Source organism: Mixophyes fleayi, chromosome 11 (assembly GCF_038048845.1).
Source record: "Mixophyes fleayi isolate aMixFle1 chromosome 11, aMixFle1.hap1, whole genome shotgun sequence".
NCBI classification, from domain to species: Eukaryota; Metazoa; Chordata; class Amphibia; order Anura; family Limnodynastidae; genus Mixophyes; species Mixophyes fleayi.
The window spans coordinates 12,174,681-12,202,379 of NC_134412.1; the positions used below are offsets into that span (position 1 = coordinate 12,174,681).

General features: G+C 41.6%; 1 protein-coding gene across 1 annotated transcript; it reads left to right on the top strand.

Annotated features, from left to right (window-relative positions):
- Positions 1-27,434, top strand: PPP2R1A (protein phosphatase 2 scaffold subunit Aalpha). The gene is made up of 15 exons (XM_075190744.1): positions 1-120; positions 3,987-4,077; positions 6,867-6,967; positions 7,661-7,893; positions 9,938-10,085; positions 10,173-10,328; positions 10,928-11,042; positions 12,652-12,722; positions 13,841-13,975; positions 15,209-15,382; positions 17,861-17,921; positions 19,235-19,389; positions 20,423-20,565; positions 25,857-25,948; positions 26,619-27,434. Exons 1-15 carry the CDS (start codon positions 43-45, stop codon positions 26,633-26,635), a joined length of 1,770 nt encoding a protein of 589 aa, XP_075046845.1. The 5' UTR covers positions 1-42; the 3' UTR covers positions 26,636-27,434.
- The last annotated feature ends 265 nt before the right edge of the window (positions 27,435-27,699 follow it).

The following is a 27,699-nucleotide window of genomic DNA, read 5'->3' on the forward strand; positions in this document are numbered from 1 at the left end:
CGCGCCCGCCCCATTCACTTCTCAGTGACAGGAAGGAGCAAGATGGCGGCGGCTGACGGGGACGACTCCTTGTATCCTATCGCCGTGCTCATCGATGAGCTGCGCAATGAGGACGTGCAGGTGAGGTCCTGGGCGGCAGGGGGAGGCCTCCACCGCTGGTGCCCGGGCCTGGGGTCAGGGCTGGCAGTGCTTACTGGCAGTGTGGGCCTATAGTGCACTGCTGGGCCTGGGGGTGTGTTATATAACAGCCCCTGAGCCTGGGTATCCTCCCACAGGTAGTATAGCAGCCCTGGGCCGCCTATGTGCCTCCAATTATTGTTGTATTATATCCTCTCTCCTCCATGGCTAGGTCATGCTGGGACTTGTAGTCCATGTCAGAGGGTTGCTCAGTGAGGAGGACATCCCATATTACTGGCTCTCAGTGCCACACACTCAGTGCCACACACTCAGCTGGCTTACAGGATGTGACTCCATTGGGGGTGTCTCACACATATGGCAGCTGGCACTGAGTAACTTCAGGAAGCAGATCTGTGGGAGATTATGTGGCAGCATGGTGGCTCAGTGGTTAGCGCTTCTGCCTCACAGCCCTGGGGTTATGAGTTCAATTCCTGACCATGGCCTTATCTGTGTGGAGTTTGTATGTTCTCCCCGTGTTTGCGTGGGTTTCCTCCGGGTGCTCTGGTTTCCTCCCACACTCCAAAAACATACTAGTAGGTTAATGGGCTGCTATCAAAATTGACCCTAGTCTGTGTGTGTGAGTGTATTAGGGAATTTAGACTGTAAGCTCCAATGGGACAGAGACTGATGTGAGTTCTCTGTACAGCGCTGCGGAATTGGTGGCGCTATATAAATAAGTGGTGATGACGATGATTCATCAAACCTAAAAAAGTGGAGGTGTTGTCCATAGTGACCAATCAGATTCTACCTGTCGTTTATCTAGTACAGTCTAGAACACTGATAATCAGGATCTGATTGGTTGCTATGGGTAACACCTCCACTCTTCATTTTTAGAAGGTTTGATGAATCTACCCCACAGTGTATATAAATATAAAGTAGTTTAATCCCCTTGGAATGTCCTGTGTTGGTTCTCTGTCACTCTTCCTCCTTATTGAGTGGTAACTATAAAGTTATTTTAGGTAACTGGAGTTATTTAGTTTGATTAGCTGGTGACTATTATAAAGTAGGTTTATTAGCCAGTGGTTTTTGTCACGTAACCCTCTAATGATGTAACTTTTAGTATGGGAAATATAAATATAGTCTAATTGTAATTGCTTAGACTTCCTGATGTCAGTCAAAATATAATATTGGGCTGTAAAGTTAACTCTTATCAGAACGGAGATCAAAGTTGTACCATAAAGTAAAGCTGCTTGTACAGGGTGTGAGGGAGTATTAACTAGTGACTAAAGAAGAACTATGTGAGTAACGATCGTTCTCAAATGCTAAAAGTCACTGTATGATCCCATAAAATTATAGAAATTGGGTATTGAATGTTGCCTGCTACACATTGCTCTCTACAGGCTTTTGAAGAACTTATTGTAGAATTGGGACTACCAGAATTTTTGGAGCGGTTCCTCGTACCAGAAAGAGGATAAGATTTGCTGGTCTGTGGTGCTGTAAGCGAAATAACAGATGTTGATTATGGTCCTCAGGTTTCCTGTGTTTGGTCATTGGCTGCTTTTTAGGAATCCCGACCGATTCGACTTTGCACTTTTATATCTGATAAGCGATGGTGACATTATAAAGGAAGTGGTATAAAGAGGCAGCGTTGTATTTTGATGTGACTGATTTGGCATCACTCGATTTGTGTGGGAGAAATTCTTGTGTAACTGCGCTTATTACTCACTCTCCAATGTGCTTAACATTATCTGTGACATTTAAAAAGCGATATTGGCATCGCCGCAACTTTATGTATTGTCTTAGGGAACAAGCCCTGCCTCATTGATGAGAAATCCAATATGAAATTATACACTACAAGAGCTACAAAAGTTACAAATAAAAATACATGTTTAACAGATTTTCAAACAAATATTTAATAAATAATTCTATTGCATTTTTTTTTTTATGTAAAACTAGTAAGCTGCTCGGTCCGTGGTTGATTGATAGTGTTCTTTGACATTTATTTTGAATTATAAGAGAGGATTATATCTATTTACCGTTCGTATATATCAGACTCTTAAATTGCCATGCCCAGACTTGTTTGTTATAAACCAGAGTTGGCTAACCTGCGACACTCCAGGTGTGGGTGAAACTACAAGTACCAGCATACCCTTCCAGCAATAAGCTGCTATATATTGGCAAAGCATGCTGGGACTTGTAGTTTCACAAACACCTGGAGTGCCACAGGTTAGCCAACACTGTTATAAACGGACTAATGAAATTCATGGACCATGTTTAGCATCTGTTTAGAAATGGATAGTTCTCTGTGTTGTATGTCACTAGAGCACATTTCCATGAACGTACGCCCCGATTCCTATTCTCTGACTTTAAAGATATTCCCTCCAATATTTTTTAAGTCCATGCTAGTGTTTGGAGCTCACAGTAAATACATCGACTAGATTGAGATGCGTTCTGGAAGACAGAGTGCTCCCATGGGGCAGTGGGTTCTGTGACTTACATAAGTAACAATTCATCATTTATATAGTGCCAGCAGATTCCGTAGCACTGGACAGAGAACTCACTCGCATCAGTCCCTGCCCCATTGGGGCTTACAGTCTAAATTCCCTAACACACACACACACACGTCAATTTGTTACCAGCCAATTAACCTATCAGTATGTTTTTGGAGTGTGGGAGGGAACTGGAGGAAACCCACGCAAACACGGGGAGAACATACAAACTCCTCCCATGGTCAGGAATCTAACTCATGACCACAGTGCTGTAAGGCAGAAGTGCCAACCACTTTAGCACCAGCAGATTCCGTAGCGCTTTACCATTGGGAACAAACAGTCCTTAAACAATATTGGGTAAGAGGGCAATTGGTTTCTAGTGTCATACCCATTTACATGTATTTTACTAACATGAAAAGTATATGTAATCAATGCCAATTGGTATATGCCATTATCGTTGAAGACAAGATCTAGTATTTTCTTCAGCGCTAAGTGTTGGCTGTTGCTGCACCAAATAACTATAGTTTTGGTTGCCTGTCTGCAGGTGCTTGTTAATGTGACACAAAACCATATATTTGAGGCGTTATTCATAATAGAAAGCCTGTTGAACATGTCATTTAGCAGACTTTACAACCCAATGAGTTGTAGTAGGTAAGCAAATCCCAGGATGTGTCCACAGCACATAACTTATTGTGGTACTCTTTTTTTTTTTTCCTCTATAATTTAGGCATATCTCTGGCTTTTAAAGTGTTCAAGCTGGCGTCAGTATTATATATTATCATTTTGTTTTAATATGAAGCTTTTCAGGACTTCTAGGGCTGTTTCGCTTCCCACTAGGAACCCAGTAAGACGTGCTATTGGTTTATAGCTTTTTTGGTAGAACCGTATCGATCAACGGTGAACATGGTAACGGTCCCCACTGATGTGACGTTAACAATACATATACCGATCTTGAGAATGATTCGCTTGTAAAGCTATGACCCCTCTCTGTCATGAATACAGTCATTTTTTAAATTGGCTGTTGTGTGGGCAGTGGCTCTTGTGACGCTGATGTCATGTGATCATTCAGAGCCAATGAGCTGAAAGTTGATGGTTTAATGTCACAAAGAGCATCTCGGGGTAGCAGTGGACAGGATCATGGCAATTGCATAGGACTCCTCAACACTCATGAATTGTCAGAGCTCCCCAGAGGATGGCTTGCTTCATCCAGGCATGTACAAAAGTGAATATCGAAAAAACTGTACAGCTGTAACACACATTAAATATAATATGTTTAGTTATATTCTGTCTGTTCAGCAATCTGTTAGATGTAGGTAACTGGTCAGGTGTTAAAACTTCCTGTACCTCGCATCTAAATCTGAATTTGTTTTTGGCTTGCAGCTTCGTCTGAACAGTATTAAGAAGCTCTCCACTATCGCTTTGGCTCTGGGCGTAGAAAGGACGCGCAGTGAGCTTTTGCCGTTCCTGACAGGTAAGCTTATCTTGCGACATGGAGAAAATAAAGAGGACGGTGACTTATGGGGACAGAAGATGTATGCCGCCATTTGTAATTTTCACGTACATGCGGCTGACTGCTGTAAGTCTTGGCAAGGAATCGTCTAATAGTTCCATTAAACAATAGCGGTAGATTTAATGATGAAGGATAATTCCGTTGGCTCTCGGGATGCAGACACTAGCTGATGCTACCATACTGTTTTGTGATGTCACAGGGAGAGGCAGACACTGCTGCAGCTGGGTGCATTGTTGCAATGAATTATGCCAGTTGTAGCTTATTGCTATAATCATTGGACATGGTGCAGCCCTCTCCCGATACACAGCAATCATTGAAGCCCCTATAAAAGATATTTATGGAGCCACAGTAATAAGATAAACTCCCACACATATTTCCTGGGCAAATATTGGCTTTGTAACCTAGTTTGAATAAACCATGTAGCATATACAGTAGAGAACGCCAAAACAGGAAGAAATTATGGAAGACAGTTTCAAACGTACAGATAATTAATGTAAATTTAAAGAAAAAGGATGTTACAAGTCACATTTAAGTTGTGACTGAATAGAGGGATATGGCCAAAGGTTAAGCACTTTTATACCAGGCATAGAATTCTGATCTATTTCCAGATCGATCAGGCTCGGTGGAAGATCACTGGGCAGGGTACTGTCTGCATGTACGTACGTACGTACGTACGTACGTACGTGTTCCTAGATAGGGTCTGACAGTGACGAAAGGAGAGGTTTGTGGTTAACAGCGCAGAGTAACAAGGACGTGGAAGAACTTACTGGAGTTCCAAGTTTGAATCCTTGTGACCTTGGACAAGTTATTTTATTTTCAGACATGTACTAATGTCATTTTTGTGCATATGTTGCTGTTTGACCAAAGCACTGAGAAAAAAACACACCCTTCTTTTTATATTTTGTCAAATTCCAATGATCATGTGCATCCCCAATTCACACACTACTGCATAGTAATATCTACTGCATCGGGGATGGACATTCCCAGTATGTGAACATGGAGGTTACTATGTCTTGTACTTTTGAATGGTTCTGACATGTCTAATATCCAAAAGAGATGATAATATATCCTATTCCCAAAGATAACAATGCATACTGAGATCTGGGGGTAAATGTATCAAGCTGAGCGTTTTCTGGCGGGTTTGAAAAGTAGAGATGTTGCCTATAGCAACCAATCAGATTCTAGCTGTCATTTTGTAGAATGTGCTAAATAAATGATGGCTAGAATCTGATTGGTTTTGCAATCCTGCCGGAAAACTCTCAGCTTGATGCATTTAACCCCTGGACTGCAAATTAGTTTTAAGCCTCAAATTGCATTGTGAATGATCCACCAGTCATGATTAACAGCTATTGAGACCCCATCTGACTGTATATACCGTCAGTGTCCGTCTGCACTAATATGGTATCCTGTTAGATTAGGATATGTCCGAGTAAGATTGAGTCAATCGCCCCAAGTGACAAACAGCTGGATATGTCCTATTTGATCTCTTATGTATGTAGATGTATGGCCAAATCCAGAGGTTCAACAGCCAGACAATGGGCGGTCGCCTTGTGTGCGCATGTTCCATAATCCTGTAATTATTCATCATCTTCATCATTTATTTATATAGCGCCACTAATTCCGCAGCGCTGTACAGAGAACTCACTCACATCAGTCCCTGCCCCATTGGAGCTTACAGTCTAAATTCCCTAACAGACAGACACACATACACAGACACACAGACTAGGGTCAATTTGGTAGCAGCCAATTAACCTACCAGTAGGTTTTTGGAGTGTGGGAGGAAACCGGAGCACCCGGAGGAAACCCACGCAAATACGGGGAGAACATACAAACTCCACACAGATAAGGCCATGGTTGGCAATTGAACTCCAGTGTTGTAAGGCAGAAGTGCTAACCACTTAGCCACCGTGCTGCCCCCAAATATTATTTAAGTTTTTAGTGCATTTAGAACTAACCACAAAACAACACTTGGAACACAAGCATGTGTGTTTTTAATATGCCCACGCAATAAAATTAATGGTTCGGACAAGTCTATTATTTCATCATCATTTATTTACATAGCACAAGCCAATTCCATATTGCTTTAAAATTGAGAACAAACACAGTAATAAAACAATACTGGATAATACAGACAGTGGTAAGAGGGCCCAGCTCACAAGCTTACAATCTATGGGGCAATGGGAGTTTGATATATGAGGTGCCATATATTGGTACTGCCAGAATGCAAAGGTAAATCGTGTTTGGGGAGCTATATGATCCAGTCACACAGCATGTTAGTCAGAGGGACAGAGAGTTGTTGTCTTGTGTGAACTGTGTAAAGGGTGATAATAAAGTAACCTGTTGAGGTTAAGAAGGTGGTTGAGGAATATTATAAGCTTGCCTGAAGAGGTGGGTTTTCAGAGAACCCCTGAAGGTTTGAAGACAAGAGGAAAGTCTTATTGTGCCAGGGAGGGAATTCCACAAAGTGTGTGCAGCCTGAAAAGTCCCGTGACCTGAAATGGGTGTAATAAGTGGATTAGGGAGACAGATTTTGTGCAGAACGGAGGTGTCGAGTTAGGGGATATTTTCGGGCAAGGGAGGAGATGTATGTTGGTGCAGTTTTGTTGATGGCCTTGTATGTTAGAAGTATTTTACATTGGATTCGGTGAAAAACAGGTATCCAATGTAGAGATGGACTGTTATTATTTATATGTAATTGAATTTCATTAGTTAACTTTAAGAGTAACACAGTTGTTCTCCTTCTCTTGCAGATACCATCTATGATGAAGATGAAGTCCTTCTGGCATTGGCTGAGCAGTTGGGCACTTTCACTTCACTGGTTGGTGGACCAGAGTTCGTCCACTGCTTGTTGGTAGGTGTGACTGAGGCTCCTGTCATCTCTGAACCGATTTTATAGCACCAATGAGGTTCTTTTCCCAGTTTCCCACCCAGATGTTGGTGTATTACCCCAGCTAAATACACCAGTTACTGGATATGGTATTCGATAATTTTATATTTGTATCCTAATTGGACCTTCTACTATGATCTCAAACACAATGTGTATCGCTGGCCACATGGGCTGGTTGGAATATAATGGTTCTACAACTGCAACACAATTACTGGGAAAGAACCTTCCACGTGAGAGCCAGAGTTCCTGCACCTACACTGCATGTGTGTGAGCGTGTAACGTGACTATATAGGGAGAGGTTGTTGGTGTGTATGTAACACGGCGGGTGCAATTACTTTCTAGAAAGGAAGATTGTGATTTGCAAAGTAGCCGTTGTGTATCGGGATGAACTGAGACAATTCAAGCTAATGTATACGGTCTATCTGTCTCCTAATTGGTTCTTCTGTATTTCACGCATAGGGCCAGATTGAGTTAACAGCGGAGTTCATATCTCAGAGGGATGTTCCTGGTGAAAATCTTTGTGTTTAATTGAAGCCGCCCCATACTATCCGTTTCTTTTCTTTCTGTACTTTATGTATAAGAATTGTTCCTCAGATTTTACGATGTAGCTGAAGCTTGTAGGGTGAACCTGTCTGACCCATGTCCTTTGTCCCGCAGCCTCCTCTAGAGAGCCTGGCGACCGTAGAAGAGACGGTGGTGAGGGACAAAGCGGTGGAATCTCTTCGAGCCATCTCCCATGAGCACTCCCCCTCAGACCTGGAGGCGCACTTCGTGCCCCTGCTGAAGCGCTTGGCCAGTGGAGACTGGTTCACGTCTCGCACATCTGCCTGCGGCCTGTTCAGCGTATGCTATCCCCGGGTCTCCAGTACGGTCAAAGCAGAACTCCGACAGTAAGTCAGTGCATTGATAAATACCACATCTCATATAGGCTGGTAGGGTGGGGTCCATGCATAATTCATGCTTTTATCTGAACGTAGTAGAACATATTATTATTATTATTATTATTATTATTATTATTATTAATATTTATTTATAAGGAGCTACAAGGCATCCGCAGCGCCGTACAGAGACAAACAAAATCACAATACAATGGGAGACAGCACAGTACAGTAAACACAGCAACTCAGTACGCTCAATGCACAGCTAGAGAGGGCGGGGAAGGGGGAGGGAGGATCCGAAAATGACGGGGCCCAAGAAGGGGGGCGTGGAAGACAGGGAGACCCCCAGGGGGGAGGAGGGAGCGAAAGTGGATGTGGGGTGGAGGACCTTTGAGGAGGAGGGCTAAGTAGCTGGAGAGCAGAGTTAGAAGTGGTGGAAACAGGAGGAGAGATGGCCCTGCTCAGAGGAGCGTACAATCTAAGGGGAGGGGTGGACAGACAGAGAGACGCAGGGGAGAGAGGGAGAGTAGGGGGACAGAGGCAGAAGATAAGGTAGGAAGTTAAGTGGGAGACAGAAAGGCTTTAAGAAAAAGGTGGGTTTTTAGGGCCCGTTTGAAGCTGGATAGATTAGGGGAAGTTCTGATGGAGGGAGGGAGCTTGTTCCAGTGGAATATAACATATAAGCTGTCTGTAATGTAGAAAATAAAGGGAACAATAATGCTCCTCCTTCCTCTGCTGTTAAAGTGCTTTTTGTTTTGTTATGTGTACCTGTGTGTAAGTATTTACAGACCCCTCGCCCTGCCTGTGACCTGCATACAGCCTATATCCCTGCTTGTCTGTCCCTTAGTTATCAATGTGAGATTTCTAGCATCAGGCAAATAAGAGATATTATTGTTCTGTAGCTTATAAAACGGCTCTATGCTTCCCAGACCTCGCTGTCTCATTGTGTTGTATGTTAGAATACTTTACTGCCTGAATCTACCTGCCTCATCCTATACCATACGTTCTAGTACTGTGCTGCCTGCATCTACCTGCCTCATCCTGTACCATACGTTCTAGTACTGTGCTGCCTGCATCTACCTGCCTCATCCTGTACCATACGTTCTAGTACTGTGCTGCCTGCATCTACCTGCCTCATCCTATACCATACGTTCTAGTACTGTGCTGCCTGCATCTACCTGCCTCATCCTGTACCATACGTTCTAGTACTGTGCTGCCTGCCTCATCCTGTACCATACGTTCTAGTACTGTGCTGCCTGCATCTACCTGCCTCATCCTGTACCATACGTTCTAGTACTGTGCTGCCTGCATCTACCTGCCTCATCCTATACCATACGTTCTAGTACTGTGCTGCCTGCATCTACCTGCCTCATCCTGTACCATACGTTCTAGTACTGTGCTGCCTGCATCTACCTGCCTCATCCTATACCATACGTTCTAGTACTGTGCTGCCTGCATCTTCCGGCCTCGTTATCCTGTACCATACGGTCTAATGCTGTACTGTGCTGCCTGCATCTTCAGGCCTCGTTATCCTGTACCATACGTTCTAGTACTGTGCTGCCCAGACCTCAGTGTCTCATTACCTGTGCTTTATGTACTATAAATCTACCTGCCTCATTATCCCTTCCAGTGGTGTTTGTTCTAATACCATATTGAGTTTGTCAAGCCTCTCTTCCTCATTGTCCTCTATATTCTAATACAGTACTCTAAGGGGCGTATTCAATTGTTCCTCCGGCCGCCGGAAAAACGAGCGCTCTAAAACTATTACCGTTTATACGGTAATTACTCGCTGAATTTCATCTCGCAGCTCCCTGAGCCGCGAGCTGAAATCCAGCTACAAATTACCGTATTACATGTATTAGAATATGCTCCTATGGCTTAGATCCACCTGCCTCATTTTCCTATGCTGTACATTATAATACAATACTGTTCTGCCCAGATTGCCCTTCATCTGTATACTGTGCTGTATGTGTGTTTAATGTTTTGAGAAATATAAATAGTATATAATTTTCTATAAGTAGAGGAGATCATAATAAACTTTTTTTTTTTTCTTCAGACATTTCCGAAATCTGTGCTCCGATGACACTCCAATGGTCAGGCGAGCCGCCGCCTCCAAGTTGGGAGAATTTGCAAAAGTTTTGGAGCTGGAAAATGTGAAGAGTGAAATTATCCCGATGTTTTCCAACCTTGCATCTGATGAGCAGGTAAGACTCTGATCCCACTTTTTTTTCTTCCTGCTTTTCAAGAAAATCCCGATCATTTTGAGAACAGTTTTGTACTTGTTTTCCCAGGATTCTGTGCGTCTGCTGGCCGTAGAAGCCTGTGTGAACATCGCACAGCTTCTACCCCAGGAAGAGCTGGAGCCGCTGGTGATGCCGACGCTGCGGCAGGCAGCCGAGGACAAGTCTTGGCGCGTTCGTTATATGGTGGCAGACAAATTCACAGAGGTAAATGCAATAAGATAGAGGTACATAGGCAAACCTTACATAATAATCAGCAATTATTTGTAAGGGTCCAAACGGTCTGTTACAAATCCTGCAAAATATAATTGCACATAAAGACAGTCCCGAAGTGAGACAAAAGGGTAAAGAGGACCCTGCTCGTGGGAGCTTACAGTCTAGGGCAGTGTTTTTCAAATCCACTCCTCAGGGACACATAACAGTGTCTGTTTTCCATATGTCCTTGCTGGAGCACAGGTTCATTCATTAATCATTATGAAAGATCTACAGGCAATACTAAATGTCACATGTGATCTGGAAAACATGCTCTGTTGGGTCTCTCAAAGGACTGGTTTTGGGGAAACACTGGTCTAGAGGGATTATCTATCGGCGTCTCAAAGACCTGCCTGTAATATCAATGAGGTTCTTGCAGGAAACTCCATTCTATCAGGCAGGAAAGGCTTACAGTGAAGTGACCCCTCCACCAAAGAGGGGATTGTGGTCCTCCATTAATAGATGTGCTAAATTGTTCATAACCTTTTACCTTTTCATTGTGAAAACAAACGGTGCATTGTATATGTTTCTTATGCTATTGGTCCTCTCTTCAGCTCCAGAAAGCAGTCGGGGCAGAAATCACCAAGACAGACCTGGTGCCTGCTTTCCAGAATCTGATGAAGGACTGCGAGGCGGAGGTGCGAGCCGCTGCCTCCCACAAGGTTAAAGGTGAGACATCCTGGCTAATTCAGACGGTTACGTTATCGATGTGCTTTAGTTTCTTTAGTGCGAACACAAATGGGCCATTGCGGTATCTGACCTTTTTAAAGTAACACTTTAGAATTAGAAGTAAATCCAGGTAGAATGTTTTATAGCTGTGCTGGAGGGAGGGCGTATGTGCGGACAGATGTAGATTTAGGAAGCTGGCTGTGTCCTAGCTCCGCTATAAATCACAGGGTAAAGATAAAGTTGCCCAGTATTTGTGTCATGCATGGAAAGGCAGCCGGCGTTTTACCTGTATGTAATAATTACATTCCAGCCAACCACTCCCATTGCTGTGCAGCATTGTACAGGAGCACATTTGAGGCCCTTTGTGCTAAATTGTCTGAATAGCCTGAATGGCACTATTCTTGTTTTTTTTTTTTTTTTTTTGTCTTATGGGCAATTTCCGCCGCTATATCGGAGTGACTGGCTGCAGACCCCTCAGGTGGCCACATTAGAAGGACCCATAGCCCCATGGGTACCTGCTGGTGCTCACAGAAGACTTCTAACGCGCGCCGAGGCTGATAAGACAACTGCTCTTAACAAGCCGATTGATTCCGATTCGATCTTTCTGTTATCCAATGAATTTAGATGATAAAAACGCATCACTGTTATGTAAATAGAATTCCTGTCGTGTATAAATGTTGGTAAGAGATCCTCTACAAACAGAGTGTAACATATACCTTAGTTATCTGATTCCTGGTCTTTGGGGGCTAGGTGAATGAATCCCACCGTTACAAGCTGCCCCCGTTACTGTCTACTGACCAACATCCACAGCTTCAGCAAACTAGCAATAACAGGCAACTGTGTTCTTCAGATCATGTCAATATGCTCATGTCAGCGGGGGCTGAGTGTAGAAACACTATAGATTGTATAGAGAAAACGGGTACATATAGGATAGGAGTTAGATCTGCACAGTAGGTCTTTTGGGTCTATTTTGTACTTTAACCCCCCTCCCTTCCCCCTCCATTAACCTTAGAGAAACATCCCTGTATTAGACCTGTGGTTGTTCTCTTTATGGCTGCTTATCCTTCTGTCCTTGTGTTGTCTGTATCCTGCTGTCATCAGTGTGTTGCTTATATTGTCACTTAGGCTTTATTTGCCCAGATTGGAACATGACAAATGTTCTTGTGGACGTAACTTGTAAAGTACCAAAACAAACAGCAACCTGTACTTATAGCAAACACAACCTTTTCTTTCTTCCGCTTAGAGACCCTAAATTACTATAATGTGTTTTTTCTGTGTTTGGCAGGGTGGTTACTGCTGATTGTTTTGTGCTAGATGCAGATAATATATAATCTTCAAGCAGACAGTGCTCATCTGTAACCAACATATACAGACCCGTTCTCTCAATGCTTCCCCTGTCCTCCATCTATACAGAGTTAGAAAAAGAATACATATTGTAATAGTATACATTCATCCCCAGTAATAAAACATTGTAACCACATAAAATAAATAGATGTTATATATTGCTATTCGTTCAATCCATACACATACAGTTGTCTTGGTACAGGGACACTGCTGGTTCTATCTGTAATAATGTTTCTTGTTAACTGTGATATTTTTTTTGTTCCAGAGTTCTGCGAGAATCTATCATCTGATTGTCGTGAAAATGTCATCATGACCCAGATACTGCCGTGTATCAAGGTACATGTGTTCTGTTTTCACCTATGTTTGTTTATTGATTTACTAGGATGATCAGATATTGACTTTGCCTGTTTCCAAATAGCGTTTGTTTTTTGGTGTTTTAAGATGCTCGGCAGCCATTGTAATAACACTAAAAACTCACTATGCACCAGTGACTGTAACTATAGTTGGTGATAGCACCACCTCCGGAAATGTGCCAACAGGAACGTCTTGTACCTGGTAAACTTGATGTTCAATCTTTCCTGGAATTAATAAACTCCCGATTGGAGTTAAGACTTTCTGATAAGTCTTCATAAAACACAACTTGATTGATTCAGGTACAAATGAATATGGATCCTATACAGTGTGCCCCATATACTTTTATTGTTGCTAGTTTAGGAGTTTATTCTGAGATATTTACATCCGACAGAAGGAGAGAGCAGTGTTTTTGGTTACAAATAGAACTTTCTCTTTAAGGCTGCAATGGGGTAATATGTATAATGGACTTTGATATAATTCATTTTACTCACGTTATTAGCCTATTACACTATGCTGCACGTTATTTTAAGGTTAGTGAGAGGGTATGTATTTCAAATGTGAATAAATTTAATTGTATTTAAATGTTTTAACTTCCATGCACTGAAATATTACACAAAGTTGTGACTACACGCTGGTTAGCTGCAATGCTTAGATTTGACAGGTGGGGGCAGTGTTCTACATTGGTTTATACTTTGTATAAGGAGGATGTGACTTTGTAATAGTTATTTATACCCCGTGTGTTTGCAGATGTTACGGATGTAAACCTCCTGAATACAATAATAATTTGCTAAAATGGTGTGCTTTAATTTGAATAAATCCTTTGTAAATTAATCATTACTAAATGGAGATGCAAAATTCATTTTCGTTTAGATTACTGGTAAATCTGAAATATATTATCTGGGGTAGGATGTGAACATGGTCATACATCTACATTACTGACATATTCATTAAAAGGTGTATGGCCAGATGTACTAATCTCTGCCACAAACCTCGTCAATTTTAGTTTCATGTATTATATACGTGTTCCAATAGGAATGATATATTTTTTCTTTGTATGACCGCTGCTCATTTCTGTGTTTTCTAATCTCCCCCGAAACTAGGAATTGGTTTCAGACGCCAACCAGCATGTGAAATCTGCCCTGGCTTCGGTCATTATGGGTCTGTCTCCTATCCTGGGGAAGGAAAATACTATTGAGCATCTTCTTCCTCTGTTCCTGGCCCAGCTGAAAGATGAGGTAAGCGTAGTGTTCGGGGCCCTCTAACATCTGCTTAATGTGGAAGTGTACATCTTATTTGAGAATCACTGTCCAACGAATGCTAAATAACATGCTGTCTATACCAACCATTGTACACTGCAAACTGTGCTGCGGTGGTCTCGCAGGGGTGCCTCGGCCAGGGCTGGTGGTAAGCAAAGCGGGGTACTACTTGGTAATCATTTTGGCTGAGGAGTGCATTAACAAAATGATGGAGATCCTAAGGGTGTCCTGAATTAAGAACGTTTGGGATCACCTGTTATACTCCATATTACAGGAGGAAATGAGAAGTTTAGGATACAAATCTTACGCGAAAACTAATAAACAAATATATTTAAAGAACGGCCAGGTGAATTTTCCCTGGTAAATGGAAAGTGTCATCTACACTTTTTAATTTAGTTGCTGTTTGTACATATTTTTCATTTTTCAAGTCTAGTTATTGTAAAGCTCCTTGTGTTAGGATTGTGGGTACTTGATAAATCTGTAATACATTCTGAATATTGGTTCTGTGATCTTGCCTCTCTATTTTCTCATTTGATGTGTAAATGGGTAAGACATTTAGTCAGCAGTGTATACATTACATCAACAGGACAGTTTGATTATAGTAAACTCTGTATATGGGTCAAACACTCAGAGAAATATGGCAATAGACATTGAGTAATGTCTTAAATTCACCCAGGAGATAGGGGCAACGCTGTTCTCTGCTTGTCCAACTTATTAGCAATAGAGTAAGCAGGTGATTCTGTAGTCATTTATCAGGTATTACAATGCAGATAGAGGATAGATCTATTTTTTTTATGCTCTCTAGTAAACCGCTTTTAAAGTAAATTATCAAATTATGACTCCTGTTTCTAAAATAGCCCTACTGCCTGAAATTGGCTGTTGAAAGACTGACAGCACTGCTGCCATCTGACTGACATGTTAATATCTGACTGTTAAATCAGCATCTGTAACCATGGAAACAATGAAAGACCGTCCACGGTTTCATTAATTACAGATGTTGCCAAGGCTGTCGGATATTTACCATGTCTGAGCCTTCCAACGTCCTGAGTGTCGCTACCCTTTAAAGCGGTCAGTAAATAAACCCATATTTCTTCTGGTGACAGATGGACTTGGCACACGTACGATTCTATCAGCCCAGCACATTGCACTGTTCTCATCCAAGCTGTATTATACTCTCAGCTGCTCACTGATGAGGTTTCTCTCTCCCGCCAGTGTCCAGAGGTACGGCTCAACATCATCTCCAATCTGGACTGCGTAAACGAGGTTATCGGCATCCGGCAGCTCTCCCAGTCACTCCTGCCCGCCATCGTGGAGCTGGCAGAGGATGCAAAGTGGCGTGTGCGTCTGGCCATCATCGAGTACATGCCTCTCCTTGCTGGGCAATTGGTATGTGCATATATTAACCGTTATGAGTGTTTGGGCCTTGTGTAGAACACTGTACAAGGTCAACAGCTCTTCTCGTTTGCTGAACAAATGGAAATGCAAAACAAGTGTTTAATGTGAGCAGGGAGCCATGGAAGGAGCCAGTTTCATCGCTCATGTTTATTATAGCAGACAAAGGATTCTAATCGAGACCTGATATTCATCCCATTGTCTCCTGGAAAGCTCAGCAGAGGGTGCATGCCATTGTCACTTACTGTGTTTTTGTTTTCTATTACCTTGAAATACTGTAATATACGTGTTCTGTTCCAGGCTTGGCGTCTGGATATTGTACAGCATTTAGTCTATGTATATATCGATGGTGCACTTTGCAGTCTGGATGCACAATATAGTCCAAAAGAAAATACGTTGGAGCATTAAACATGTTTTGTATAGACCCAAAGCTGTTGTGAGAAAACAAATTACAACCTTATGGTTTGGATCCATTTGATATTGCAGTTGCTACATTTTTGGGGCTTTGGGACACACAGGTAAGCCTGTATTGCTACCACTGTAGAGTCTATCTGTGCCTGATCGAAAGTCAGGAGGCCATTGTTAGAGAGCAGTGTTTTCTAATCTGTGACACTCCAGGTGTTGTGAAACTACAGGTCCCAGCATACCCTTCCAGCAATAAGCTGCTATATATTGGCAAAGCATGCTGGGACTTGTAGTTTCACAAACACCTGGAGTGTAACAGGTTAGCCAACACGGATATAGATCCTATGTTTGCTTGTATCTGCCTGCGGTCAAACAGAGTGAATATAAAAGATCTACCTGCGCTATAGTTGGGCCGACTGGCTGGTTTATGTCCAACTTTACTCTTTCTTCAAGTAGATGTTTTGTCTAAGTCCAATTCTTCTCTTATCGAAACTTGGCAATCTAATGACGGCTACATGAATTTGGCACTGAATGTTGCTCTGTGCTCGGTTGTTTATAGGAACGTGTTTGTATATTTTCTGTGTTCTGAGAGATGTTGAAAGTAAAGTCGGAGTAAATCTGCCTTTGCTGGTGTTGACTGTGTAGCAAGTCTTTGGTTTTATTTTCATTCATAGAATTATTGCAGAAAATGATAAGTCTCCCATTTTGCACCAATCAGGAATTTGGTTTTAAAGCTGCGCTCCTGCCTAATAAAATATATTCCCGTGGTGAGCCGGAGGACCGAGAGGGTTGTGGCTTGTGATAGGCCCTCCCGCTCACACCCCTTTTTACAGCCATTTAGAAATAGTTGACTTCATTCATTTGCCTGATTTGACAATTTTTGTGTTATGTGATGAAGCTACAATTTTGTTTATCGTTTGGTTATATTAGCAGCTGCTGCTGAGTATATGGTTTTCTTATGTATTCTATGCAAGACAACATTATTTAGAATTCACAATCTAGACCACCATACCTCTTAAGTCTGGCTTATCAAAATTGTGGCCCCTTGACAATGGAACCGCTATGGAGTGACAATAACCGTTATGCCCAATCACTTTCGCTTTGCGTTGACCAAGAGTCCCCGTATCACAATCCATCCGGCTGCCCTAGCTGTGTGCACACGGTGCTGTAAGCCGTATCAACCAACATGATTCCACCGGCTTCTTGTCTGGTACGACTTTTACCATGAAAACAACTGTTTGTTATAGGCTACAGTAACTGGTTTTAAAGGTTGTTTATGAACATGCAAAAGTGCTCTGCAAATGCTGTTGTAATGTCAGGTTCCTGCTCACGAGCAAATGTCCCGTTTGGACGGGTCAAGATGTTGGTGGAAGGGGCAAAAGTTTGTGCTATCTGATGTGCTATCAGGCATTCCCTGGCTAGCTGCATATTAGGTGGACAACTGCGCCAAAAAAATTATATTTGCTGAAATGAATTGTTTCAATGGGGTGGGGGCTGAGGAGTTGTCCCCCATGAATGATGGTCAATAACTAGACTAGAGGGACACCTAATACAAGCAGCGTGTGCAATCTGTGCCAGTACTTTTCCAGCAGTGTACAGATCCAATGGATATAAAGAGTTAAAATGTTCCTCTCTTCCCGTTTTTGCTAATATTACTCTAGTTAGAATACTTGAGAAATGTCACGATGACAGTGACCATTTACAAGAGGTACTTGGAGAGCTTTTTTTGGGACGCTGCACCACTTTCCCTGCACTGGGAATTAGATGGGTTTATGTAATGAAATGAAATTAAATTGTGCGTGGAGCCCACCCAGCAGCTAAACAAGAGATTGGCACGGCTACATCCAGAGCTGGTGTCTTACATCGCACCGTCCCCTGGAGAGAAGGACATAAATTCTGTGCAGATCTATTTTAAGTAAACAGCAGATATGCTTCTTACCACAAGAGGGAGCTCTAGTGCACGATGAAGAATTCATTTGGAACATGTATAAGTCAATTTCACATTGAGGATAAACAGTTATGTCTTGTTTATAGGCTCCAGCAATGATTTATTTTGTTTCTGTGCAGGGTGTAGAGTTCTTCGATGAGAAGCTGAACTCGTTATGCATGGCCTGGCTTGTGGATCATGGTAGGGAATTTTATTTTACATTTTGTGTATATTTCAATGCCCTGGGACATAATTCCTAATGCTCTGCATATGGCTGGCACACACATTACTAAGACACCCTCCCTGCTAGCCAGTGGGTATAATAAAACATTCAACATTTATATATTGTTTTTGTCTTCTGTTTAAAATGAGTGATAAGTCTGTGGTTTCACAGAACATTTTCTCTCTCTGTATGTTCTATAGACGTTTATATTATAGTGAAAGATAATTACAAGAATGTTTAAGTTAGCACTTGCTGATATTGGGCGTGTGAAGTGTTCTTGCTGTATATAGAATCGGTGAAACCCATTTGTGCTGCTTTAAATGAATGCAGTGTGTGCAGGTAAATTAAAATAATTTAGAGTGCAGTCAGGACAATGAAGACCACCGTGTATGTGCAAATAAAAGATTGGGTAGTCCTGCGCTCTGAAACAAACTATATAAAATCAGTGTGTCAGCATATGCATAAGGCTGTATATAGACTTAATTTAGAAGTCCCCTGTGTATGCAGACTAGTATTAACCCTTCTACTAATTAGAGAACTTGGGTGGAAGATTGTGCTCACATACATGGGGAGTGAGAGAGATGTTGGACAGGAGAAGTTATTGGCCAGCCAGGAATGATTTCAATAGCTGTTTGGGGTGGGGAAAAAACACTACCCGTAATTGTGTTAAAAAAAGATCGGCATGTGCCTCTCGTTTGCCAAACCCTTTATTCTCTCGAGTCCAATAGCATGCTGGCGTGTGTATGCAAGTCGTCATAGGATGTTTTCTAAATGACATCCGTTCCATTTCAGCTAGTCCCTTCTATACAAGTTATAACTTACGTCTGTAAGAATAAAATGACGGAGAACTTCCAGACTTCTTGGCTTATGATACTGTATGGGGTCTTTTATATAAAAATGATTTTTCACATTGAATCGAAGTGACTGTAGTTTGTAGCCAGTCTAAACCCCTTCCTGTCCGTATAACATGCTGCAGTGGGCGCTTACGCCGTATGACTGAGCTCATACAGCCTGTGTTTAACACTTCATTGTATAATGGTAACATACTGGAAACAGGGGAGAGAGGAACAAGTGATATAAAGTATTATGGTATGAAAGGAAAACTGGGTCTGTCCCGTAAGGGATGTGAGTTACTTGGGTGCAAAATGTAGTTTAGGTTATTGGTTTAAATGACATTAAGTATATAAAATGCCAAAGTGTGTTTCCGTGTGTGTGTGTGTGTGTGTGTGTGTGTGTAGATGAAGAATGACGGAACGTTAGTGCTCATTGTGCGCATTCCTTTGTTTCTCAGTTTATGCCATCAGAGAGGCCGCGACCAGCAATCTGAAGAAGCTGGTGGAGAAGTTTGGTAAAGACTGGGCTCAGGCCACGATCATCCCGAAGGTCCTGGCCATGTCCAATGATCCCAACTATCTGCATCGAATGACCACGTTGTTCTGTATCAATGTGAGTAAACTCTGTGGTTTGGTTTCTTTTGGTCTCCTCCTTTTGATGCCGCAGCTAAAGAAAATGTTTCCCCCAAATGTAATTTGTTTTATTTATTTTATCTGCTGCAATCCCTACACTGGCTCCCTGTGTCCTCTAGAATCTAATTCAAATTACCCGCCTTTACCTACAAAGCCCTCAACAGCAACACTCCCGCATACATCTCAAATCTCATATTAAAATACTCTCCCTTTCACCTGCCCACTTAGATCTACCTCTGACCTGCGCCTTGTCTCGTCTCTGGTAACCACCTCTCACTCCCGCCTACAAGACTTCTCCCGTGCTGCTCCCCACTTATAGAATTCCCTACCACGCTCAATCAGACTTTCTCACAGCCTTCAAATCTTTAGAAACTCTTTGAACACCCATCTCTTTTTAGAGCTGACCTTATCCTCGATAACACTATTCACACTAATGCACCCTGACAACTGTCCCAATCTCCACTCTGAACCAGATGTGTCCCTCTTATTTCACCTGCGCCCTCTTCCCCTCAGAATGTAAGCTCTCTGAGCAGTGTCCTCCACACCCTTTGTTTCCATGTCTGCATTTGTCCTTGGTTGTCTGTTTTATGTATGTACTGTTTTTTCTAATGTACGGTGCTTTTCGAGCCCTACAAATCTATTGTAATGATGATTTATTGACCATTATCTTGAAAGACAACCTCAAAAGTTTTCCTTTTTTTTTTTTTTTTTTTTTTTACCTGCTTGAAGATAAATACATTTTTTTACTATTACCTTGACATCCCCCTACATCTTTTTTTGAAAGCAGCATATTCCTGTGGCTGAAGCCATGTACCACTGCCTAAGTGGATCAGGACAAAAAGTTTAACTGCAGAGCATGTCAGTTATGTTTGCTGTGATGTTACTGGTCTTTCCCCGTGTATAAATTCACCAACCTGTTTGTCCACAGTAAACCAGCTTCTTAAGGTTGTTTCCTTGTTTGTGGGTGTTTTGCTTGTGTTTGAACGTAGGCTGTGTTTGACTTTTGGCTGCAGGTGCTGTCGGAGGTTTGTGGACAGGATATCACCACCAAGCACATGTTGCCTACGGTCGTCCGGATGGCTGGAGATGCCGTGGCTAATGTACGCTTTAATGTCGCTAAGTCTCTGCAGAAGATAGGACCCACACTGGACAACAGGTATGGGGCTCGATGCTCCCGCTCATGCAATTCAGTGTAAAACAGGAAAGAAGATCAGAAGCTTAGTGTGTAGGGATCTGTTGAATAGCAAAGGTACCAACCACAGTCAGTTTATGGTAACCTTAGGTCCAGAATGCTGCACCAAGGACCGGGATGTCCTCCAGGGAAGTCGGCGATAGTCCAAAGTGCTCACACACAGATGATGATGCTACTTTAATTTTCTAAGATCCAAGCGCAAAAACACTTCCCAAATAATTGTGCTAAAAATTTTATAATAGCTTGAAGTGTTTCTTTATATGTTGCCAGCATATTAACCTGATGGGGAGAGTAGTGTGATATGTCCGGTTATTATTTAACAGGTTTATTAAAATATAAGCTACATATGGAAGTTGTGTTTTGAGGGTGCTTGATAGAACTTGTCTTCGTATGCAACAAAATCATATAGTTACAGGATTGTGATCGCACTATTGCGTTCATAGAGAAAAAAATCAGCCTATCCCCCATTGGTAGAAATTGAAGTAACAATTCCTAAGTGAACCGTACAAAGTACAAGAATAAAACGGTGCACAAACACAATAGTATGTACAACAAATCAAATCCATGTCCTAAAGAGCTTGCTGTCTAATAAATGATTGCAACAGATGACACATAACAACTTTTTAGCGTGTGTATCTGTTTATATTGTTCGCAAATGATCACAAATGGCACAGCACACTTTTGTCAAGATGACACTAGGTGACCCCAGCTCTGGTTAGACAGACCTCCTCCAGTCTAGTCACCGGCCAGCTAGCTGACATGGGTCGCAGCTAGCTGACATGGGTCGCACAGCCTTTTATACGCTTGCCAGGCACTACTAACCAATAAAGAAAAATAACTAATCGCACCCATTTTGTGCACCTGTGTAGTGTCTAGATGTACGTATGTGTTTACACACACGCCCTTCTAGTGCTGTAGGCAGGAGTTTAGTTTGGTTTTTAATATTGGCAGTGAGAATTCTGAACACTGTATAACGGACGGCGGGGCAATTTAAGACAAGAGGGTTGATTGAAAGAATCCATGTGGGAGATACAAGTGAGAGTAGCTATCTGGAGTGCTTAAACTATTATAAGAGATGCCAGGCACGTTATATACAGACTGTGTGTGTAGTGGAGAAAAACTTCTCAGCGTGGAGTATGACTGGTGGATATACTAAACGTTACACCGTTTATCCCACGTTCACTCCACGTGTATGGGGAATAGACAAATAAAGAATATGGGATTTTGCTGAATTTGAGCTTTAAAGTAGATTTGAGGGGCGGGCACAAGTTAGCAGAAAGATGCACTGGTCTAAGTAGGACATAAGGGTGTGATCTGTAAATATAATCTGTGTCGTTCTGCTTTGTTACTACATCCAAGCTGGGCCTCCACTGTACAGTAAATCTTTTAGCAAACAAAAGGAGACTTGGGAATTAGGATAAAAATCTTTTCACATTCAAATAGTGTTTGCTAACAGAGAAGAGTAAAATGCTGTTTGATTGCATGGAGCGGTGTTAGATGCAGGCCAGTCCTAGGTGTATCCGACGTGCTGCTCCGTTCCTTGATAACAGGAGGTGCTGCTTGTAGTTCACAAAGATTATCCAAATGCATCTCGCACGTAAATGTTTTTTTCCGTCATAGGTGTCAATTTCATTTAAATGTGTAAACAAAACAAAAAAAACCTCAATACGAAAACCAGCAATAACGTTAACTTATTCATATATATATATATATATATTATATACACACACACACACACACACACACACACACACACACACACACACACACACACACACACACATATTTCATAATAGGGATTCATCACAATTTGAAATATGTTGAATTTATTTTGTTCCCCTAAAGGGGCAAGAATATTGGATATGCGCTTTGTGGGGCAGATTCAGTTGTCTGTGATAATACGGTAAAAAGTAACTTGTTTTTCAATCACACCTCTATGGGGCGTAAGCACGAATCGGCGTTGCTTCTGTAAAAAGAGGGGAAAAATCCACACGAGGTGGTTGTTTCGGAGGAACGGATTTTTTTATTAATTGAATCCCCTATGTAGCAGATATATTATTAGATTTAATGACATACTTAATTTTCTCCAATTTCTTAAATAATCCATCTCCCCCGTGTCTCTCTGTCTGTCTACCCCACCCCTTAGATTGTAAGCTCCTTTGAGCAGGGCCATCTCTCCTCCTGTTTCCACCACTTCTAACTCTGCTTTCCAGCTATCTAGCCCTCCTCCTCGAGGACCCTCCACCCCACCCCCACTCTCGCTCCCTCCTCCCCTGGGGGGTCTCCCTGTCATCTGTGCCCTCCCTCTTGGGCTCCGTCGTATGCGGATCTTCCCTACCTCGCCCTCTGTAGCTGTGCTTTGAGCTCACTGAGTACTGTGCTTACTGTTTACTGTACTGTGCTGTCTCACCTCGTATTGTAATTCGTCTGTCCCTGTACGGCGCTACGGACACCTAGTAGCACCCTATAAATAAAAATTAATAATAATTATATTCCCTTGTGTTGACCCTATTTTTCCCCTTTTTTACAGTTTTTTTTTTTAATTTATAGTATCACTAATCTGACAATAAAATTAACCCCTTTTGTTTTTAAAACATCGGGTGCAAAAAATTTAAATTGCACTCAATTCAGTGCTCTCATTTGGCTTTCTATAGAATAAGGGCGAACACGAGTTTAACACTGATTTGAGAATATCTAAATAATTTGAATAGTATTTCAAAGATTAAAACTGAAGGAGGCAGCGTTTAGGAAAGAGTAACTGGTACAATAATGTGAAAGTCTGTTTATTTTTTTTACTTTTTAAGATTCTCAAAGCTGCCACAAAGAGTTATATTTCTAGAAGGATTTCAATTATATATGGTGTAACAGACCTCCTGTGGTTTTCTGAATGCCAAGGAATCTGGGATATATTAGCTGGCAGTCCCCTATAATTTAGTTGTCAAAGTAAAAAAAAATCTCCTGTTTTGGGGCCCTTTTTAATATTTGTAGGATTTTTATACCGTCTACAGAATTTACAAATCAAGGAAGAAAACCACTGAGCCACTGGGTAGCACGGTGGCTTAGTGGTTAGCACTTCTGCCTCACAGCACTCGGGTCATGAGTTCAATTCCTGACCATGGCCTTATCTGTGAGGAGTTTGTATGTTCTCCCCGTGTTTGCGTGGGTCTGGGTGCTCCGGTTTCCTCCCACACTCCAAAAACATACTGGTAGGTTAATTGACTGTTGCCAAAATTAACGTGTGTGTTAAGGAATTTAGACTGTAAGCTCCAATGGGGCAGGGACAGATGTGAGTGACAAATAGTCTCTGTACAGCGCTGCAGAATAGGTAGCGCTATACAAATGATGATTAACTGTAACACTGAGAGATGTAAAGGACCAGTTATCCATTGTATAACGCCATATATTTTCTGCTTTGTTAAATTTTACAGTATTAGACTTGATTTTACTTAAATAAAGATGTCTGGGTGATCCTGCCCCATACATGTAATATATGAATGGGCAAATTTACAGAGAAGAAATGTTCTTTGTTCAAATTAATTGCTATTCGTATAAACCCAGTCTGTATCTAATGTAAGAGCCATTATATTATATTAAAGTCTTGAAGCAACTTTGTCAGCCGGTTGCGGTCTGAAGTAGCCGGTGTCTCTTTACAGTTTAATATGTGGTCTCTAAAAGTTGGATTAGTTCATTGTAATTGGATTAACGTTTTATTTGAGATTCGATCTGAATGAACTTCTACCCTCTGCAAAAAATAAAGTCTAATCGGCAACTAGATCGATCCCAGATGGCACTAGAAAAGAGATGCCGTCAATCCCTAAACTTTTTCACTTCTTTTTAAAATTGGTATTTTTATTTATTTTTCCAACTTCCCTAACGCTCTGCATGGAGAGACTTCACTGCTTGACAGCTCAGAGCCGTTGCAACGCCTTGGGCACTGCAAGAACCCCTATGGTACATCGATAGCAGAAACATCCTGGCAATTTAGCATCCCTGGGAGGTGGAGAATGTTCACAGAATACATTTTCATAATTTCCAAATAAAGTTGAGTTACAGGGTACAATAAAAGTTGTTTTTTTCTGTTATGTTTTTTTTTTTTTTTTTTGGTGGGTTTTTTTTAAATCTAAAATGACCTTGATCCCCACACTCAATTGTTCTATGTACTGAAAAATTATTTACATACAACTGATTAATATTAATATAGCTTTCCTGTCCTGCAGTACAGTTGGGGTGTGTGTATATATATATATATATTATTTTTTTTTACACAAGTTAACCCGTGCATGATACTCATGCATTCTAGTCAAATCAAGCTACTTAAGGTCTTAAAAAGGTTCTTGTCATGCATTTGGGCCTAGCCCAGGCCTCCTCAGGGGAAGAGCGTTACTTCCCGACGCAACCCCCCTTTTTTAACGTGGTTTTGTCCACATGTCACCACCTCATCATTTTTCTCCATCACCTCATCCTTCATCTTCATCGCCACATCCTTCATCAAGCTACTTAAGGTGTTAAAAACTCCCCACTGTCACCCCCGGCAACCACCAACCACTCCCAACTGTCACTTCTCCTTCAAGAAATATATGTCAGTGTATAACTCTGCCCAGCAGGTGGCGCTGCAGCTTGTTTTTTTTTTTCCACACACGCCACTAGGCACTTATATAGTAGATAGAGGGAGATATAGATATAGATATAGATATAATAGATATAATAGATATAGATATAGATATAGATATATATATATGTATGTGTGTGGTGTTTTTTTTGGTTTTTTTTTTAGGCATTTGTTATTGGTAGTATACATATTATAATCACAATTATGGTGTAATTTTAATAGGTCAATTGTTGCACTGTGCAGTCTCCTCACGTACATCTGATTTTGGATTTAATTTGGTCAAAGCCATACCCTCAGCCTACTGCGGTTTGTGTTTGGGAAGTGAAGGGGGATGTTATACAACCCAGAAGTGTCTTTCGCAGGATCTGCTTGTTAACTAGCCAATGCCTTAATTAAAACATACTCCTATTAGGTATCCATGTACTCCGTACTAGATGAAGCACTCCAGGGCCGTTCTCTAGGATTGCTTTGCTGTGTAAATCTTGAGAATCTGATAGCACCAGTTAGATATCACGTCCACTTGACATCACTCATTTGTAATGTGTTCAGTGCTGTACGCCTCAGAGAACGTCTATAAGGATGATCTTGTGTAATGACTCGTTTCTTTTTAAAGTAGCTGAATATTCATTAATCTCTTCTGTTTCAGTACCTTGCTGAATGATGTAAAACCAGTCCTGGAGAAGCTAACTCAAGACCAAGATGTAGACGTGAAATACTTTGCACAGGAAGCACTTACAGGTATTTAATTGTCGGTAGCTACTGACAACCATAATTATTGTTAAAGCTTTCACGGATTATACAGGTTTGAAAATTCTGTTTTGGGTGGAATATCATAAGTAAAAGTCGGTCTCCAATGACTAATTACCTGGGGGCTGGGATCCAGGCTTGAATGCCTCCAGCAGGCAGTACGTTGGTGAAAAATACACAGCCTTTCTGAGTCAGCAGTGCAGCAGCATCTATAGAGGGAACAGCTGTGTTAAGGGATAACTAGCAAGTACACGTAGAGGTGCTGGGAGTACTTAGAATTCCTAGAATCCACTGGGGCCTTGCTGAACATTCTAGGAAAGAATGGTTTACCCCTCCCCCAGTGACGTTATACCTTGGATTTCAGCGGTGTTCCACCTTGGAGTCCGTGCATTGGAAGATTAGGGTCAAGGTAAGCTAGTCTAAGGCATTACTGGCCTAATTCGGCTGGAAAACCAAGAGAATTCCAGCAATTCTTGGCTCTGCTAGCAAGAAGATGGGAACCAGTCCTATATTTCAGTTTGTGTCTAGTGGACCCAAGTACACTTTTACCAATGTGTATCTGTCCTCTAAATGGCTCTACGGAGCCATCTGGTTGTTTGCATTTAATAAAACGTTGATGTTTGTTTTTCCCGGTTTTTAAACTATATTCTTTGTCTCTTAGTGCTGGCTCTGGCATGAGGATATCCATTTTCAGAAGCCCACGGTGACACACCGCTACCACCAGGGCAAAAAGTTTCCCTGCACGACTCCCACTCACGTTTGTGCTCATGACTCCACACCGCGACCTGCCCTCGGTTCAGTTCCGCTCAGTGGTGTCGTTTTATCTCCCACAGCCTCCTGGATCTCTGCTACCTTCCTGTAACGCTGAACATTACCTACAATAAATTATCGGCTGTGACTTTCAACCCTAATATGCTATTTCATTGTTCTGATGGACACAGAAGGGGATCATTTGTTCATATGGGTGCTTTGTTTTTATGACAAGGAATAAACTAAATATACTGGGAAGGGAATATGGCAACTCTGTTTTGGTTTTTAATGCTTTCATGTCTGTGTGTCTTTAATGGTATACAATGCTGTTTAATAATGGTTGGGCAACCCTTTATCAGTTAAACTTCTGATTGGCTCCCTGTCCTAGGTAACTGTCCTGGCAGAAACTAGCCGAAGAATTGAATGGATTTGGCTGCCCCTTTTGTTCACGTTGTTTTAACACTTAAAAACACTACATTTCCATGTTGTAATAAATTTATTTGTGTTAATGCTGTTTAAGTCCAACAAGTCCTACATTTATTGCCACAATCTCTCCACCCTCCCGATTCTTTCTAAAATGAAGATTAGCGAGATGAATGAGAGAAATTTCATACCGTTCCATCGCAAGTGTCACAAAATGCGCATTTGGTAAATTAGTTGAAATGCAACAAGCTATTGTCTATCACCCAAGCTGCCTTCAGTGTAAAATAAAGTGAAATACAAACAATTGTTTTCAGTTTGGGTTGCTTTGACAGAACGTGCTCTGTATATTACACAGAATAAGTATAGGTTGCTGTAATGTAAATAATTTTGCATACAAGAGTCCACGTGCAGTAGTGACGCAACTTAAATGATCGCAGCACTTGGGTGGGGGATTATTTTCCTCCACACAACTTATTTAGTGGGTACGTTTTATAGTGTGCACCTTCACATAAATGGCTCCGTCAATTTTGGTCCACAAGAAGTCGCATTTAATTTCTATTTTAGTTTGT